Source organism: Leptodactylus fuscus, chromosome 8 (assembly GCF_031893055.1).
Source record: "Leptodactylus fuscus isolate aLepFus1 chromosome 8, aLepFus1.hap2, whole genome shotgun sequence".
Classification (NCBI taxonomy): domain Eukaryota; kingdom Metazoa; phylum Chordata; class Amphibia; order Anura; family Leptodactylidae; genus Leptodactylus; species Leptodactylus fuscus.
Genome location: NC_134272.1, coordinates 95,945,397 through 95,966,010, shown reverse-complemented (window position 1 = coordinate 95,966,010; position 20,614 = coordinate 95,945,397). Strand labels below are relative to the sequence as shown.

The window sequence follows — 20,614 nt, the reverse complement described above, 5'->3', positions numbered from 1 at the left end:
CAAGTTTCTGACCAATCAGAGATCGTGGGAATTCCCTGACAGCACTTCTCAGCCAATCCCGTGAGAGCAGGGGCGGGCAATAGGCGGGGCCGTTCCCTGCAGTTCGGTGAATGAGCCCCCGAGCCCAGAGCTGTCGGTGCAGGATCCGGAGCAGCCGCTGAGCCCGGGGATCTGGATAGGAGTCCGGGGTCTGAGCAACATCTGTGCGACTGCATCGTGTGGAATCTGCAGGGGATCCTACTTCGTGCCGAGGTGGTCGGGAGAGATCTGGGAATCTACTGGTCGGATCTGGAGCTGCTGTGGCTTTTCTCTCTGCAGAGGATCCTTCCATAGAGGCTGCATGAGAGGGGGAGGCAGCTAGAGCCTTGTGCACACAGTCCGGTCTATGGGGGGCTCTGGCTGCAGATTCTGGGCTCACACCTTCCAGCAGGAACATGTTCAGACCTGAAGACCTCCAAGGGTCCATGACTGAGGACAATCCTGCAGGATTCTGCCTCTTTGTTGGGGGATGCGTCTTCCAGAGCTCCAGAGGGTAAGCACTGCCCCTCCAGCCCTCCGCCATCTGACCATATATACCCCCTGTCAAGTGCAGCCCCTTAGTCACTGACTAATCAGCCACTGATAGCAACAGGACATGGACTTCTCCAGTGATGGACCCCATGGAGGTGTCTCCCAGCCACACTGAGCCTGCTACTAGCCGCCATGCCTTGTTAGCTGCCATGAGGATTGGAACTGACATCACAAACCGATTGCACTGAGCCTGGCCACCAAGGGTTAATGTACAATATCACAATATTGCCAGGCTGCACCCGGAATATCTGCCGCTCTCTGTCTGGTGCTGGGGGGTCCGGGTGATGGCTCTGCCTGTTCACAGGTCCTCAGTCGGGGGATGATTCTGGGGGTTTGGATTTACTGAATCCTTTTCTTTTTGGTGGATTTGCAGCTCCGGAGGCTGATAACGCTTCCATGTGAGCGGATATTACCCGGCTGGCCCCGGCACGCAGCAGAGGATTCAGGCTCCTCCATATACCGACTATTGGTGCCACAGGTGACAATGGAAGAAAAGATGCTGCGCTACCTGGAGACCCCCCTGGACCAGTGACAGCCACTGCTAAGCCTAGAGACCCCCCTGGACCAGTGACGGCCACTACTCTCCCTGGAGACCCCCCTGGACCAGTGACGGCCACTGCTAAGCCTAGAGACCCCCCTGGACCAGTGACGGCCACTGCTAAGCCTAGAGACCCCCCTGGACCAGTGACGGCCACTACTCTCCCTGGAGACCCCCCTGGACCAGTGACAGCCACTGCTAAGCCTAGAGACCCCCCTGGATTAGTGACGGCCATTGCTCTCCCTGGAGACCCCCTGGACCAGTGACGGCCACTACTCTCCCTGGAGACCCCCCTGGACCAGTGACGGCCACTGCTAAGCCTAGAGACCCCCTAAATCAGTGACGGCCACTGCTCTCCCTGGAGAACCCCCTGGACCAGTGACGGCCACTACTCTCCCTGGAGACCCCCTAAATCAGTGACAGCCACTGCTCTCCCTGGAGACCCCCTGGACCAGTGACGGCCACTACTCTCCCTGGAGACCCCCTAAATCAGTGACAGCCACTGCTCTCCCTGGAGACCCCCTGGACCAGTGACGGCCACTACTCTCCCTGGAGAACCCCCTAAATCAGTGACGGCCATTGCTCGGCCTGGAGACCCCCTGGATCAGTCACTGCCTTTACTCCTCTTGGAGACCCCCTGGATCGCTGACATGCCGCCTCACTTCCCAGTACCAGAGGTTCCATTGTAAATGGTTTTGCGCTGATATTTTGGGTCCTCATGGTGCGTTTTGGATTTTCTATATTTGACTTCCCTCTGAGCCGACCTCTCACCTGTGTCATTATGTGACCTGCACCCCTGGGGATCAGTGGACTTCTCGCTGTGAGGGGACATGTCTAGGTCAAACAGCGTAAGTCCACCAGGATTCGGGGCTCCCGTTTTACGAGCAGGGGCGGAGCACAGATCAGCTTGGGGCGAAGCTGAGACCAGGGCCAATGGGTACCCTTACTCGAGTCGGTCTTCTAGAAAGAAGACCTCACGGATGATGGGACTGTGGAGGAGCGAGGAAGACTACGAACCTCAGCCAGGGAAGAATACCTTGTCAGACAATAAAGTGAGCTTCCGATCCAAGTCGGCGTGGCAGGAGCATGGCGAGGAGAGCAGGAACAACAACAAGCCCCTCCAGAAACGCCCCGAGGGGGAGCTTAGACCTAAATCGGTGGAACTTGGTTTGGATGAGAAAATGGGCAAAGGTAAGGGAGAGAGGCCGGAGGATGGGTCGGAGTTCCACTTCTCCATGGGTGCCTGCTTTACCGATGTCCTGCAGATATTCCTCTCCAAGAAGTTCCAGTCGGATAAACTTGAGAAGCTGTACCAGCGCTATTTCTTCAGGCTGAACCAGAGTAGCCTTACCATGCTGATGTCCGTGCTGATCCTCATGTGCTTGGTCATGCTCACCTTCCACTGTTTCCATCAGGTCTACCAGGTGCCTTATGTCGTTGTCCTGTGCGTGGCCATGCTGATCATTATAGTGCTCATAGGTGTATGCAATAGAAACGACTTCCACCAGGACTACATGTGGCTAGCCTGTTACACCGTCATCATCGTCATCTTCATGGTCCAGGTGGTCTGCGTTCTCATGGTGAGACCCCGCAGCGCCTCTGATGGGATCTGGTGGACCGTCTTCTTCATCTACACCATCTACACTCTGCTTCCAGTGCGGATGAGGGCGGCTGTTCTCAGCGGAATTATCTTATCTGCCATTCATCTCGCCATCTCCCTGAAGATCAATGCAAGTGATGACTTCTTGGTTAAGCAGGTAAGCCCCCTCCCCCATCCAGCGGTGGTCTTCACATCCTTTATATAGATGGCGGCTTGTTATTAGGACGTATTTCTCCTTATGTGCGGGTTACATGTACGTTTTCTGTGTATAGAAAATCTGCAGCATAAAACAATAGCGGGTAAATCAATGAGATTTTTTTTAACCTCGTTCACACAATGCAAATTTTTTTCATGCATATTTCATCTATTCATGTGGATTTGGTGCAGATTTTGAATGACTTTGGCTGCCCTTACATCGTCCTATTGTGCCCACCGGGGCGCCACAAAGGTAGAATAGACCCCAGAATCTGCATGAAACATAACCCAGTGACATCCCTGCACCAGGGCAGCGTTATGGCAGGTGCGAGATACAGGTAGTAATTTCATTATATCACAGGTGAAATCTGCTACATTGTTTCACTTCTAGACTCCGGGAAAGCTGGGTAGTAACTTCTCTAGGAGCTTTCATGCCACCCAACTTTCCAAGGGACAGATACATCTGGGTGATATCTGGGGCCATTGAGTTGAGAGTGCCATTCAGAGTGGAGTCGTGCGGGTCTCTTGCACTGTATACTGTATGTCTGACCCCATATCCTGCCCCCGCTCTCCGTCATTGATGTTATTAGGGCACATGAGTCCGGGCATATACAATGGGCTCCTACCTGGGTCCGTCTGACCATATATTGTATAGCAGCTGCACATAGACAGTGCGGGTTGTCAGCAATGACTACAGCTCTCAGTCCCTCTTATTACTACAGGTGTCTCTTCAGGACAGACTGCTGTGTGTATATGAGGGGTAACTCTATATTTGGCCATTATGTGACTTGTATAGACGACGTGACGTCTCCCATCGACTGCACATGGAGAAAAGATTCTGCTCCGTAACTCTCTAACTCAGAAGCCGCAGCAGAGAGGACGTCCTAGAGAAGTACTGAGCAGTATCAATGTAATAAGTCACTTGGGGTGAGACAGAAAACTTACCATTATCTCTAGCAGTCTCTGCTTCCCTCACTCCTTCCCCTGCTCTCTATAGACTTCTATGGGCAGCATGTCACCTCAGTGAGTTTGCAGTCTGTGTTGAGAGACCAAGACAGATCCAGCAGAGATTTCAGAGTGAGGAAGCAAGATATTAGATAAGAGGAGAAAGCAGCATTTGTCTCTGATAAGATCTTCCAAAGCTTCTTCTATTTGCTTGTACTTTTGTATGGTTTGCTTTGTTGACCTGGCAGTGTCCATGGGATGATCTGTGACCTGATGTCTGATCCCTTTATGCAGCAGATAAGATTCCAGTCTGTGGGGTCTACGGGTCTCCGCTTTTTAATGTGTAGACTGTGGGTTCAGGTCCTCAGCTATTATTACACTGTGCAGCGGATGGCAGTAATATTCCAGCCTGCGCGCTGACTGACAGCTGACCGTCACTTATTAATAAGTTATAGGGGGGGATCAAAAGAGCGGATTATCCTGGAGTGCCCCGAGGTTACCGACACTGTATGGGGCCCCGCCTAAAGCTCCTTCCTAAGGATTGCACTTGTGTTGTATGGTTGTAATATGTGGGCACTGTGTGGTGGTGCTCTATATAATGATTATTACATGAGCGTTGTATGACAGTATTATAGTACTGTATGGTAGTTATTATAGGGGCACTGTGTGGCAGTATATGGGCACTCTGTTGCAATTATTACATGGACACAGTGTGGCAGTATTATTTGCATCACATGATTATTACATAAGCGTTGTATGACAGTATTTAGGTACTGTATGGTAGTTATCATATGGGCACTGTGTGGCAGTATTTGAGTACTGTATGGTAGTTATTGTATGGGCACTGTATGACAGTATATGGGCACTCTGTTGTGATTATTACATGGGCACTGTGTGGCAGTATTTGAGTACTGTATGGTAGTTATTGTATGGGCACTGTGTGGCAGTATTATAGTACTGTATGGTAGTTATTATATGGGCACTGTGTGGCAGTATATGGGCACTCTGTTGTGATTATTACATGGGCTCTGTAAGGCAGTATTATAGTACTGTATGGTAGTTATTATATGGGCACTGTGTGGCAGTATATGGGCACTCTGTTGTGATTATTACATGGGCTCTGTAAGGCAGTATTATAGTACTGTATGGTAGCTATTGTATGGGCACTGTGTGGCAGTATTATTTGCACCATATGATTACTACATGAGCACTGTGTATTATTTAGCCATATTTCGGCACCCTATGTTTGCCAGTAGTAGTGTCCATTTTCCATATTCCATGAAGAGGTTCCGACCCCTTGTATATTTTTACCCAGGTTCCCACAGTCCCGTATATAGTTCTGCCCGTCTTTTCAGACCTCCAAACTCCAGATGAGTCCAGGTGGCTCGGAGTTCTCCGTATGGCCATATACTGAAGTTTTTGGGTTCCTATACATCCTCCTAGTCAGCAGGCGGGGGTCCTGTAGAAGATGTAACTCTGTATTATTGGAGCTATTACAGTCGGCAGGCCAGGCCGCTATTGCTGAATTCTCTAGTCCTCCGAGCCTTCTGTGTCACGTGGTCATACATTATCACTGGGGACCCCCCAGACTTGTGTCTTTGGGGGTCTCTGGTCACACGCCCCTATCTCTTCCCATATAGTGTTATTTATAGCTGCTGGAGTTGAGCGCCATTCCCACCCTCCGCATTCTTGTAGGGTGATACAGATGGAGCCGGATTTCTCCCATGTATCCAGAAGATTCCAAGACTTCATCATCAGGATTGTGCTAGTTAAAGGGGAACTCCACAGACAATCCGTTATATAGCAACAACATGGGGCCTATAACCTCAGCATAAATGGTCAGTACCTCATACACAATGACAGCCGGGGGGGGGGATTACATCTCCCCGCAGCCCCATACCCACTATCTGTGCTGGGGTACACCATAGGCCGACTGACTGGGGACCCTGGAACAGAGGGGCAGTTACAGCTCGGAACAATGAAAATTACTACAATGGCGAATTCATAGAACTACAAGTCCCATCCTAGACCTAGATGTAGGTGGACAGAGGCGTGAAGGAAGATTCAGGGGCCCCAGTTCTATGTGCGGTCTATGATCCTGCTGCTATATTATACACTTTGGTTCCCCTCAGGCTTCAGGGCCTGGTACCGATCGCCACCTCTGCACCTCCCGCAGCTGCACCCTGAACCCCGAATTACAGTCCGCTAATCTGCCGCTTGTCTCATGGACCAGCAATCAGTCGCAGCCCAACCAGTCACATTGCAGCTTTAGTTTTGCGTTCTGCTCCTGATAAACCTGGTGGCTATGGGCTGTGATTGGTGGCTATGGGCCCCAATTCTTTTGGCCCCCCGATAATCCAGACTATCTATCAGGCAGCAGGAAGGAGCGGGCGTCCATGAGGGTGACGGAGTCCCCTTTCTCTAAATGTCTTCTGACAGACGTAGCGACGCCACGAACAGGTGCGCATACGCTATGCGGAGGCGGCGTCTCCTCCTCCTCGTGTGACATGGCGGCTGCGTTGTGTGTAAACAGGCGCACACATGTGATTCTGTTATTATTTGCGGCACTTGCCCGTCCTCTTGATACGGCTCATACTGCTGTTGCCATGGCGATCTGCGTTCGCTTGGCTCGCGTCCCGTGGCCGCCTGTCCGCTCGGCTGTGATTTCCTTCTTTCTAGTTTAACCCCCTCTGTGCTGGGGCAATCTGCATCTCCATCTGATGGTCGGGCACTTGTAGGGTCCCGTGGATGTGGAGAAATGTTCTGTATCCGCCGCCATATCACACGGCTCTCGTAGCCACTGACCATTGCTGGTGACTGTAGGAAACAATCAGCGGGCAGGGTTATTGGCGTTTAGCATGACTTCTAGCGTCTTGTAGATTGCAGATTATGAAGGGCCGCGGATCCGTCACCTACTTCTTTTCTTATCCAGTTTTTGGGAGAGATTTTTTATTTATTTAGTCGGATATTTTGGCATAAAAAGTTGAAAACCAGGGAAAATAATTGCAGAAACCGACAACCTTCACAAATATCCCCCAAAAAGTTTCCTTTTATCCGTTACTGGAAAAGCTGGGTGACCGACAAACAATGCGACAGTATTGGAAGTACCCGCGTGTCCCCAGAAAAGCTGGAGCCGCTGACTAGTCACAGGCCGCAACCACCTAGACATTCAGTCAGATATGATTTGCTCATAGTGGAGCCTGTCAGCAAGCAGCTGTTGATGGATCTCGTCTATCTCTGGTACTGCACATAATGATGCGGATTCACTCTGTAAATCCTGACACTGAGGATTCCTGACGTCACAGTCAGCAGATCAGTCAGCATGGGGTGTCCTACCTGCTGATGGTTTCCAGGAGGCAGGTGGGTGATGGAGCTTAGTGTGCGGTGTCATGGTCATGACGATAAATCACTGCGTTATATGTGGAATTGCTTTACGGTTACTGCTGTACAGCTCGCCACATTTATAGTGTGCTGGCCCCATAATACTTGTGTCCCTCCGGCTTCTGTGCCCAGGGCTCACGGCTACCTTTACACTCACTATAGATGCCCCCCAAATGTAAAGCACCATGGAATTAATGGTGCTATATAAATAAATAATAATAATAATAATTGCCCCCCAGCCCAAAGGTCCATCTGACATGTAAAATATACGATTTTAAAAGGTGCAGTTTAGTAGGGGCCCCATTACTTAGGGCCCAGCACCTACAACTTCCACTATAGGTTATGGTACAACTCCTTGGCACTATGAATGCCCTGGCAGCTGTTGGGTTAATGGTGTGGTCACTTGGAGTGTGAGCTTCTGGGTGTCGGAGCCAGCGCCTGTCTATCACACACCATCTGCTCCGGCTCTGAACACGGACTTGGCCCCGCTCTGTCTTTCTATGAGATTAATAATAGCTTTCTGATTATTTGTTGTTGCAGCTGGACGCTGTGTATACGGGAGGTCAGCGCTCCGCTCTATACACTGATACATTGTTACCCTGACACAATGGTGACGCACTGCTACATGGCACAGCAAAACGCCCGGGGTATGGTACTGCCAACCAGAGACATCCTGAGCGAAGCCTCTCCACGTCATTGTAGTCAGGGGCGCTGTTTATTTATGTAATAAAAATTTTATAATGTCAGTAAGTAATAACAGTAAGTACAGCGCCACACAGAGGCCGGCCAAAGACCACACTGCATCGCAACTCAGGAACGTTACACAAGTTACATTACTATAAGCAAAGAGCGGCAACACAATCTTAGCAAGCTGGGATTTCTTGCAGCCATTGTGTCAACTTCCAGGGATGATGTGTATTGCATCCAAAATTACAATGTAGCCCTATAGCATTAAACCTATAGAATGAATCCACACAAGCATTACCTGTACTGATCCTGAGTCACATGTATTATACTCCAGAGCTGCACTCACTATTCTGCTGGTACAGTCACTGTGTACATATATTACATTACTTATCCTGTATTATACTCCAGAGCTGCACTCACTATTCTGCTGGTGCAGTCACTGTGTACATACATTACATTACTTATCCTGTATTATACTCCAGAGCTGCACTCACTATTCTGCTGGTGCAGTCACTGTGTACATACATTACTTATCCTGTATTATACTCCAGAGCTGCACTCACTATTCTGCTGGTACAGTCACTGTGTACATACATTACATTACTTATCCTGTATTATACTCCAGAGCTGCACTCACTATTCTGCTGGTACAGTCACTGTGTACATACATTACATTACTTATCCTGTATTATACTCCAGAGCTGCGCTCACTATTCTGCTGGTGCAGTCACTGTGTACATACATTACATTACTTATCCTGTATTATACCCCAGAGCTGCACTCACTATTCTGCTGGTACAGTCACTGTGTACATACATTACATTACTTATCCTGTATTATACCCCAGAGCTGCACTCACTATTCTGCTGGTACAGTCACTGTGTACATACATTACATTACTTATCCTGTATTATACTCCAGAGCTGCGCTCACTATTCTGCTGGTGCAGTCACTGTGTACATACATTACTTATCGTGTATTATACGCCAGAGCTGCGCTCACTATTCTGCTGGTGCAGTCACTGTGTACATACATTACATTACTTATCCTGTATTATACTCCAGAGCTGCACTCACTATTCTGTTGGTGCAGTCACTGTGTACATACATTACATTACTTATCCTGTATTATACTCCAGAGCTGCACTCACTATTCTGCTGGTACAGTCACTGTGTACATACATTACATTACATTACTTATCCTGTATTATACACCAGAGCTGCGCTCACTATTCTGCTGGTGCAGTCACTGTGTACATACATTACATTACTTATCCTGTATTATACTCCAGAGCTGCGCTCACTATTCTGCTGGTACAGTCACTGTGTACATACATTACATTACTTACCTTGTATTATAATCCAGAGCTGCGCTCACTATTCTGCTGGTGCAGTCACTGTGTACATACATTACTTATCCTGTATTATACTCCAGAGCTGCGCTCACTATTCTGCTGGTACAGTCACTGTGTACATACATTACATTACTTATCCTGTATTATACTCCAGAGCTGCGCTCACTATTCTGCTGGTGCAGTCACTGTGTACCTACATTACATTACTTATTCTGTATTATACTCCAGAGCTGCGCTCACTATTCTGCTGGTATAGTCACTGTGTACATACATTACATTACTTATCCTGTATTATACTCCAGAGCTGCGCTCACTATTCTGCTGGTACAGTCACTGTGTACATACATTACATTACTTATCCTGTATTATACTCCAGAGCTGCGCTCACTATTGTGCTGGTGCAGTCACTGTGTACATACATTACATTACTTCTCCTGTATTATACTCCAGAGCTGTGCTCACTATTCTGCGGGTACAGTCACTGTGTACATACATTACATTACTTATCCTGTATTATACTCCAGAGCTGCACTCACTATTCTGCTGGTACAGTCACTGTGTACATACATTACATTACTTATCCTGTATTATACTCCAGAGCTGCGCTCACTATTCTGCTGGTGCAGTCACTGTGTACATACATTACATTACTTATCCTGTATTATACCCCAGAGCTGCACTCACTATTCTGCTGGTACAGTCACTGTGTACATACATTACATTACTTATCCTGTATTATACCCCAGAGCTGCACTCACTATTCTGCTGGTACAGTCACTGTGTACATACATTACATTACTTATCCTGTATTATACCCCAGAGCAGCGCTCACTATTCTGCTGGTGCACTCACTGTGTACATACATTACATTACTTATCCTGTATTATACCCCAGAGCTGCGCTCACTATTCTGCTGGTGCAGTCACTGTGTACATACATTACATTACTTATCCTGTATTATACTCCAGAGCTGCACTCACTATTCTGCTGGTGCAGTCACTGTGTACATACATTACATTACTTATCCTGTATTATACTCCAGAGCTGCGCTCACTATTCTGCTGGTACAGTCACTGTGTACATACATTACATTACATTACTTATCCTGTATTATACACCAGAGCTGCGCTCACTATTCTGCTGGTGCAGTCACTGTGTACATACATTACATTACTTATCCTGTATTATACTCCAGAGCTGCGCTCACTATTCTGCTGGTACAGTCACTGTGTACATACATTACATTACTTACCTTGTATTATACTCCAGAGCTGCGCTCACTATTCTGCTGGTGCAGTCACTGTGTACATACATTACTTATCCTGTATTATACTCCAGAGCTGCGCTCACTATTCTGCTGGTACAGTCACTGTGTACATACATTACATTACTTATCCTGTATTATACTCCAGAGCTGCGCTCACTATTCTGCTGGTGCAGTCACTGTGTACATACATTACATTACTTATCCTGTATTATACTCCAGAGCTGCGCTCACTATTCTGCTGGTACAGTCACTGTGTACATACATTACATTACTTAACCTGTATTATACTCCAGAGCTGCGCTCACTATTCTGCTGGTGCAGTCACTGTGTACATAGTACATTACATTACTTATCCTGTATTATACTCCAGAGCTGCGCTCACTATTCTGCTGGTGCAGTCACTGTGTACATACATTACATTACTTATCCTGTATTATACTCCAGAGCTGCGCTCACTATTCTGCTGGTGCAGTCACTGTGTACATACATTACATTACTTATCCCGTATTATACCCCAGAGCAGCGCTCACTATTCTGCTGGTACAGTCACTGTGTTCATACATTACATTACTTATCCTGTATTATACTCCAGAGCTGCGCTCACTATTCTGCTGGTACAGTCACTGTTTACATACATTACATTACTTATCCTGTATTATACTCCAGAGCTGCGCTCACTATTCTGCTGGTGCAGTCACTGTGTACATAGTACATTACATTACTTATCCTGTATTATACTCCAGAGCTGCGCTCACTATTCTGCTGGTGCAGTCACTGTGTACATACATTACATTACTTATCCTGTATTATACCCCAGAGCAGCGCTCACTATTCTGCTGGTGCAGTCACTGTGTACATACATTACATTACTTATCCTGTATTATACCCCAGAGCTGCGCTCACTATTCTGCTGGTGCAGTCACTGTGTACATACATTACATTACTTATCCTGTATTATACCCCAGAGCTGCACTCACTATTCTGCTGGTACAGTCACTGTGTACATACATTACATTACTTATCCTGTATTATACTCCAGAGCTGCGCTCACTATTCTGCTGGTGCAGTCACTGTGTACATACATTACTTATCCTGTATTATACCCCAGAGCAGCGCTCACTATTCTGCTGGTACAGTCACTGTGTTCATACATTACATTACTTATCCTGTATTATACCCCAGAGCTGCACTCACTATTCTGCTGGTACAGTCACTGTGTACATACATTACATTACTTATCCTGTATTATACTCCAGAGCTGCGCTCACTATTCTGCTGGTGCAGTCACTGTGTACATACATTACATTACTTATCCTGTATTATACTCCAGAGCTGCGCTCACTATTCTGCTGGTACAGTCACTGTGTACATACATTACATTACTTATCCTGTATTATACCCCAGAGCTGCGCTCACTATTCTGCTGGTATAGTCACTGTGTACATACATTACATTATTTATCCTGTATTATACTCCAGAGCTGCGCTCACTATTCTGCTGGTACAGTCACTGTGTACATACATTACATTACTTATCCTGTATTATACTCCAGAGCGGCGCTCACTATTCTGCTGGTACAGTCACTGTGTACATACATTACATTACTTATCCTGTATTATACTCCAGAGCTGCGCTCACTATTCTGCTGGTGCAGTCACTGTGTACATACATTACATTACTTATCCTGTATTATACTCCAGAGCTGCGCTCACTATTCTGCTGGTACAGTCACTGTGTACATACATTACATTACTTATCCTGTATTATACTCCAGAGCTGCGCTCACTATTCTGCTGGTGCAGTCACTGTGTACATACATTACATTACTTATCCTGTATTATACCCCAGAGCAGCGCTCACTATTCTGCCAGCTTTATTGGAAACAGTCAGCAAGCTTGTGAACAGACTTTCCTTAGCAGTTTCGATACAGAGCCTGATTTTATCACTTCCCGGAATACTAAGCCCCTGACCACCTGGGTGCAGATTCTGACCTAGCAGGAGATGTTGGGAGTTTAGTGCAGGGTCGGGGATGTAGCGCTGTATCTGGGATGTGTTTGGAGCAGTTTATCGCTCTGGTTTGGATACTTTGGGGAGATGTTTCAGTCCCTGCAGAATTCTGACTTAATAACATTTGATAAACAAGAATTTGCTACTTTTTGAGTTTATTTGTGGAATCTTTTTGGTTGTCGGTCACTTTTAGCGCTCTAGTTTTCAGCCATTGTTCCTGCTCCTCCTCCATCTTGTCCAGCGCTCTCACAGTTACATTTTTCACTTCTATGTTTAGCTTCTCTCTGAGGAGACAAGAAACTTTTTTGTGGCCGGACTCCAGCTGCTCGACATGGGAAACCCATCCCGGACCGGACTGATGGTCAGAGGTTAAATCCCTGCGAGGATTTATGTCAGAGGAACTGAAGTGAACATTTTTATTACAGGACAGGATTGTGTATCTGCTGCGAGAGATACAATGTAATCACCTGCATAATATCATACAATGAGGAAACAGGTTTAAAGGGACAGTAAGGCTGGGATCACACTAGCGCTTGGTCACTGTTTGGGGATTGTGCCCCCATTCTGCTTTCAAGCAGGAATTTTCGCTCTGCATTATTTGGGCAGAAACCTGGCAGACCCCATTAAAGGCTATGAAGTCTATTATAGTCTATGGGGTCCACAGGAAACCGCTCTTTAAGTGGATTAGGTTTCTGCTCTTTGGGTCCTCAAGCAAACCCAAGAAATTCCAAAGGCAGGTTTGAAGCAGAACCCAAATCATCCAGTTTATAATAGGACAGAAGTTTAAATGTCTCTGGAATTTATATCAGTACTGGAGTGTTATAAGAGGAGGACTGATATCAGTCACATGTGATGTATATGTCTCTGAGGTTATATCAGTACTGGGGTGATATAAGAGGAGGACTGATATCAGTCACATGTGATGTATATGTCTCTGAGGTTATATCAGTACTGGGGTGATATAAGAGGAGGACTGATATCAGTCACATGTGATGTATATGTCTCTGAGGTTATATCAGTACTGGGGTGATATAAGAGGAGGACTGATATCAGTCACATGTGATGTAAGTATCTCTGAGGATATATCAGTCCTGGGGTGTTATAAGAGGAGGACTGATATCAGTCACATGTGATGTAAATGTCTCTGAGGTTATATCAGTACTGGGGTGATATAAGAGGAGGACTGATATCAGTCACATGTGATGTATATGTTTCTGAGGTTATATCAGTACTGGGGTGATATAAGAGGAGGACTGATATCAGTCACATGTGATGTAAGTATCTCTGAGGATATATCAGTACTGGGGTGTTATAAGAGGAGGACTGATATCAGTCACATGTGATGTAAATGTCTTTGAGGATATATCAGTACTGGGGTGTTATAAGAGGAGGACTGATATCAGTCACATGTGATGTATATGTTTCTGAGGTTATATCAGTACTGGGGTGATATAAGAGGAGGACTGATATCAGTCACATGTGATGTAAGTATCTCTGAGGATATATCAGTCCTGGGGTGTTATAAGAGGAGGACTGATATCAGTCACATGTGATGTAAATGTCTCTGAGGATATATCAGTACTGGGGTGTTATAAGAGGAGGACTGATATCAGTCACATGTGATGTAAATGTCTCTGAGGATATATCAGTCCTGGGGTGATATAAGAGGAGGACTGATATCAGTCACGTGATGTAAATGTCTCAGATTCTTTAGGATTTGCATTATTTTCGCTATTTACTATTAAAGAAGGTGCTGGATTATCAGATGCTGGACGGTCTGGTGCTGGATTATCATATGAAGGACTGTCTGGTGCTGGATTATCAGATGCTGGACTGTCTGGTGCTGGATTATCAGATGACGGACTGTCTGGTGCTGGATTATCAGATGCTGGACTGTCTGGTGCTGGATTATCAGATGACGGACTGTCTGGTGCTGGATTATCAGATGACGGACTGTCTGGTGCTGGATTATCAGATGACGGACTGTCTGATGCTGGATTATCAGATGCTGGACTGTCTGGTGCTGGATTATCAGATGACGGACTGTCTGGTGCTGGATTATCAGATGCTGGACTGTCTGGTGCTGGATTATCAGATGACGGACTGTCTGATGCTGGATTATCAGATGCTGGACTGTCAGGTGCTGGATTATCAGATGTTGGACTGTCAGGTCCTGGATTATCAGATGCTGGACTGTCTGGTGCTGGATTATCAGATGACGGACTGTCTGGTGCTGGATTATCAGATGCTGGACTGTCTGATGCTGGATTATCAGATGCTGGACTGTCTGGTGCTGGATTATCAGATGACGGACTGTCTGATGCTGGATTATCAGATGCTGGACTGTCTGGTGCTGGATTATCAGATGACGGACTGTCTGGTGCTGGATTATCAGATGCTGGACTGTCTGGTGCTGGATTATCAGATGACGGACTGTCTGATGCTGGATTATCAGATGCTGGACTGTCAGGTGCTGGATTATCAGATGTTGGACTGTCAGGTCCTGGATTATCAGATGCTGGACTGTCTGGTGCTGGATTATCAGATGACGGACTGTCTGGTGCTGGATTATCAGATGCTGGACTGTCTGATGCTGGATTATCAGATGCTGGACTGTCTGGTGCTGGATTATCAGATGCTGGACTGTCAGGTGCTGGATTATCAGATGTTGGACTGTCAGGTCCTGGATTATCAGATGCTGGACTGTCTGGTGCTGGATTATCAGATGCTGGACTGTCTGGTGCTGGATTATTAGATGACGGACTGTCTGGTGCTGGATTATTAGATGACGGACTGTCTGGTGCTGGATTATCAGGCGGTGTCTGTATATCCATAGTGGATGTGTCTGCCCTTGATCATTTGACTTGGGGTCTCAGTTTCTTGGTTTGGTTCCACCCTGTGTAGCAGAGCTCAGCTGGTGGGGGTCAGTGTCCTGCTGCTTCCAGTAATACAGTCATTATATGGATGCCATCACCCAACTTTCCCAGGTTCAGATTAAAGTAAAAACTTGCTGAATACAGTGAATAAGCACTGTGGCCCTTATCACAAATCACCCCATGGTCTATAACCAATGCGCCATACTGTGCTCCATACTGTGCTCCATACTGATTGTTTCCTTGCTGCCCCCTCTGTCCCTTCTTACAGGACATTTTCCAATAGCTATTGGCCAATGGTCACATGACACCTGGCAGGGGACCCATATTTCGGCATACTATGATAGTATTGTTTGGATGCTGTATGGCGGTATTACTAGTGCACTGTATGACTGTGCGGGTCTTGTACGTTAGTCTTTGGCACTGTATGGCGGTATTACTAGTGCACTGTATGACTGTGCGGGTCTTGTACGTTAGTCTTTGGCACTGTATGGCGGTATTACTAGTGCACTGTATGACTGTGCGGGTCTTGTACGTTAGTCTTTGGCACTGTATGGCGGTATTACTAGTGCACTGTATGACTGTGCGGGTCTTGTACGTTAGTCTTTGGCACTGTATGGCGGTATTACTAGTGCACTGTATGACTGTGCGGGTCTTGTACGTTAGTCTTTGGCACTGTATGGCGGTATTCATGTGTCTGGGGCTGTCCTAGTTGACGCAGGCCCCGTGTTCTCTGACAGTGGCTCTGGCCAGGCCGCAGCATCTCCCGTTTTGGCTTCTGTTCTGTGTACATGATCTTTGCTCTTTGAGGCGACTCCAATACAAAGAGCAAATCTTATTTAGAAGATCACACAAGGTTAATTCTACAAAATAATCAAGTCTGCTCCTTGGCCCTGGCGGCTCCGTCCTCCTCCTCCTTGGCCCTGGCCGCTCCGTCCTCCTACTCCTTGGCCCTGACGGCTCCGTCCTCCTCCTCTGCCCTGGTGGCTCTGTCCTTCTCCTCGGCCCTGGTGGCTCCGTCCTCCTTCTCTGCCCTGATGGCTCTGTCCTCCTGATCGGCCCTGGTGGCTCCGTCCTCCTCCTCGGCCCTGGTGGCTCCGTCCTCCTCCTCGGCCCTGGTGGCTCCGTCCTCCTCCTCGTTACTGGTGGCTCCGTCCTCCTCCTCGGCCCTGGCGGCTCCATCCTCCTCCTCGTTACTGGTGGCTCTGTCCTCCTCCTCGGCCCTGGTGGCTCCGTCCTCCTCCTCGGCCCTGGTGGCTCCGTCCTCCTCCTCGGCCCTGGTGGCTCCGTCCTCCTCCTCGGCCCTGGTGGCTCCGTCCTCCTCCTCGGCCCTGGTGGCTCTGTCCTCCGCCTCGGCCCTGGTGGCTCCGTCCTCCTCCTCGTTACTGGTGGCTCTGTCCTCCTCCTCGGCCCTGGTGGCTCCGTCCTCCTCCTCGGCCCTGGTGGCTCCGTCCTCCTCCTCGGCCCTGGTGGCTCCGTCCTCCTCCTCGGCCCTGGTGGCTCCGTCCTCCTCCTCGGCCCTGGTGGCTCCGTCCTCCTCCTCGGCCCTGGTGGCTCCGTCCTCCTCCTCGGCCCTGGTGGCTCCGTTCTCCTCCTCGGCCCTGGTGGCTCCGTCCTCCTCCTCGTTACTGGTGGCTCTGTCCTCCTCCTCGGCCCTGGTGGCTCCGTCCTCCTCCTCGGCCCTGGTGGCTCCGTCCTCCTCCTCGGCCCTGGTGGCTCCGTCCTCCTCCTCGGCCCTGGTGGCTCGGTCCTCCTCCTCGGCCCTGGTGGCTCGGTCCTCCTCCTCGGCCCTGGTGGCTCGGTCCTCCTCCTCGGCCCTGGTGGCTCCGTCCTCCTCCTCGGCCCTGGTGGCTCGGTCCTCCTCCTCGGCCCTGGTGGCTCGGTCCTCCTCCTCGGCCCTGGTGGCTCCGTCCTCCTCCTCGGACCTGGTGGCTCCGTCCTCCTCCTCGGCCCTGGTGGCTCCGTCCTCCTCCTCGGCCCTGGTGGCTCTGTCCTCCTCCTCGGCCCTGGTGGCTCCGTCCTCCTGATCGCCCCTGGCGGCTCCGTCCTCCTCCTCGGCCCTGGTGGCACCACTGGCGGCTCCGTCCTCCTCCTCTGCCCTGGTGGCTCTGTCCTTCTTCTCGGCCCTGGTGGCTCCGTCCTCCTCCTCTGCCCTGATGGCTCTGTCCTCCTCCTTGGCCCTGGCGGCTCCGTCCTCCTCCTCGGCCCTGGCGGCTCCGTCCTCCTCCTCGGCCCTGGTGGCTCCGTCCTCCTCCTCGGCCCTGGTGGCTCCGTCCTCCTCCTCGGCCCTGGTGGCTCCGTCCTCCTCCTCGGTCCTGGTGGCTCCGTCCTCCTCCTCGGCCCTGGTGGCTCCGTCCTCCTGATCGCCCCTGGCGGCTCCGTCCTCCTCCTCGGCCCTGGTGGCACCACTGGCGGCTCCGTCCTCCTCCTCTGCCCTGGTGGCTCTGTCCTTCTTCTCGGCCCTGGTGGCTCCGTCCTCCTCCTCTGCCCTGATGGCTCTGTCCTCCTCCTTGGCCCTGGCGGCTCCGTCCTCCTCCTCGGCCCTGGTGGCTCCGTCCTCCTCCTCGGCCCTGGTGGCTCCGTCCTCCTCCTCGGCCCTGGTGGCTCCGTCCTCCTCCTCGGCCCTGGTGGCTCCGTCCTCCTCCTCGGCCCTGGTGGCTCCGTCCTCCTCCTCGGCCCTGGTGGCTCCGTCCTCCTCCTCGGCCCTGGTGGCTCCGTCCGCCTCCTCGGCCCTGGTGGCTCCGTCCTCCTCCTCGGCCCTGATGGCTCCGTCCTCCTCCTCGGCCCTGGTGGCTCTGTCCTCCTCCTCTGCCCTGGTGGCTCCGTCCTCCTCCTCTGCCCTGGTGGCTCCGTCCTCCTCCTCGGCCCTGGTGGCTCCGTCCTCCTCCTCGGCCCTGGTGGCTCCGTCCTCCTCCTCGGCCCTGGCGGCTCCGTCCTCCTCCTCGGCCCTGGCGGCTCCGTCCTCCTCCTCGGCCCTGGTGGCTCTGTCTTCCCCCCGGCCCTGGTGGCTCCGTCCTCCTCCTCGGCCCTGGTGGCTCCGTCCTCCTCCTCGGCCCTGGTGGCTCGGTCCTCCTCCTCGGCCCTGGTGGCTCGGTCCTCCTCCTCGGCCCTGGTGGCTCGGTCCTCCTCCTCGGCCCTGGTGGCTCGGTCCTCCTCCTCGGCCCTGGTGGCTCGGTCCTCCTCCTCGGCCCTGGTGGCTCCGTCCTCCTCCTCGGCCCTGGTGGCTCCGTCCTCCTCCTCGGCCCTGGTGGCTCCGTCCTCCTCCTCGGCCCTGGTGGCTCCGTCCTCCTCCTCGGCCCTGGTGGCTCCGTCCTCCTCCTCGGCCCTGGTGGCGGCTCCGTCGCCAAGGCTGAAGGCTGTGAGTGTGATGTCCCCAGTGCGGATCCGGAGGTTCATGACCACCCTGAGATCCCGTCTCCTCCGCTCGCGCTGCAGCTCATGTGCGGCCCCCGTGACTCATGTAAACATGAATTCTCCAGAGCTGCGCTCAATTTAGCTTAATTAATTTCTTAAATTAATCATGCGGGCGGGGGAGGGGATGTCTGTATCCAGTGCGAGGCATTTCCAGGAGTCTCTGTCTCTGCAGTCAGATCCTCCATCCGTCTCGCATCTTCCTCCCGTCTTGTGATCTTACATATTGCCGGCCGGATACTTTTAATGTCTAACCAGAAACATCACATTTACAAGATTTCAAAGCTCAGCTCCTTCAGGCATTAGACGACCTCTAGTATTGTTTCATCCTGATCCCCCTGATGCATGAACAGAATTCTAGAACTCCAGTGAATACTGACATACAAGCAGAGCAGCAGAAGAGAATGGGTTCTAAGGGCGGCTTCAGGGTCTCTGTCCTCTGACCCGCTTACAAAATGCGGAGAGAAAATCGCTTTGTTATTGGATGATTTGTGTGAACCCTGAGTGGAAACCAGACGGACCCCATTACAGTCTATTATAGTCTATGGTTCGTGTAGGTTCTTAGCTAACCGCTTTTTATAGGTTTCCATTGAGGGGGGCGGCCATTTTTGTTCGGACTCCCTGAACAGAATACCGAACGCAGATGTGAATGGGGCTGTAGACTGGTTAATATTGTATCTGTGTATATTGTATGACTGAGGCTTCTTACCCCCGATCTATATCATTAATAATAATAATCCATGTTATTTCTATAGCGCCAACATATTCCGCAGCGCTGTACAATTTGTAGGGTTCAGATACACACAGATACATTACAAAGAAAGTCATTTCACACAATGGGACTGAGGGCCCTGCTCACAAGAGCTTACAATCTATGAGGTAGAGGGGGTGACACAGGAGGTAGCAGGGGCGGCATTGCTTATACAGGGGTCAGACACTTCTGTAATAGAGGTGACTGTCATTACACAAACATAAGACTTTATGAGCCGTCACCAGTCGTGTCCTGTAACATGTGGATGGAGCTCGGACCTATAAAGTTATCCTGAGATGACATCATATCATGTGGGGAAATGTGGGGGCGGGGACAGAGGAGGGGGAAGGGTTTACGTTAGACATTGTGATCGGCCGCTCTTATAAGATGCGTCTTTAGTTTGCGTCTGAAACTGTAGAAATTGGGAGTTACTCTGATTGTCCGGGGTAGAGCATTCCAGAGAAGTGGTGCAGCTCAGGAGAAGTCTTGTATACGAGCGGGGGAGGTTCTGATAATAGAGGATGGAAGTGTTAGGTCATTGAGTGAACGGAGAACACGGGTTGGGCGGTAGACAGAGATGAGGGAGGAAATGTATGGAGGTGCGGCATTATGGAGAGCCTTGTGGGGGAGGGGGAGAACTTTATATTTTATTCTATAATGAATAGGCAGCCAATGTAGTGACCGGCACAGACCGGAGGCCTCGCTGTAGTGACCGGCACAGACCGGAGGCCTCGCTGTAGTGACCGGCACAGACCGGAGGCCTCGCTGTAGTGACCGGCACAGACCGGAGGCCTCGCTGTAGTGACCGGCACAGACCCGAGGCCTCGCTGTAGTGACCGGCACAGACCGGAGGCCTCGCTGTAGTGACCGGCACAGACCCGAGGCCTCGCTGTAGTGACCGGCACAGACTCGAGGCCTCGCTGTAGTGACCGGCACAGACCCGAGGCCTCGCTGTAGTGACCGGCACAGACCCGAGGCCTCGCTGTAGTGACCGGCACAGACCCGAGGCCTCGCTGTAGTGACCGGCACAGACCG

General features: G+C 50.2%; 1 protein-coding gene across 1 annotated transcript in view; it reads left to right on the top strand.

Annotated features, from left to right (window-relative positions):
* Positions 1-147: 147 nt before the first annotated feature.
* ADCY5 (adenylate cyclase 5) overlaps positions 148-20,614 on the top strand; it is a 108,712-nt gene continuing 88,245 nt past the window's right edge. The window contains exon 1 of the mRNA XM_075284715.1: positions 148-2,865. Within this exon, the coding sequence (XP_075140816.1) occupies positions 1,939-2,865 (927 nt within the window). The 5' untranslated portion in view covers positions 148-1,938. The remainder of the gene's footprint in view (positions 2,866-20,614) is intronic.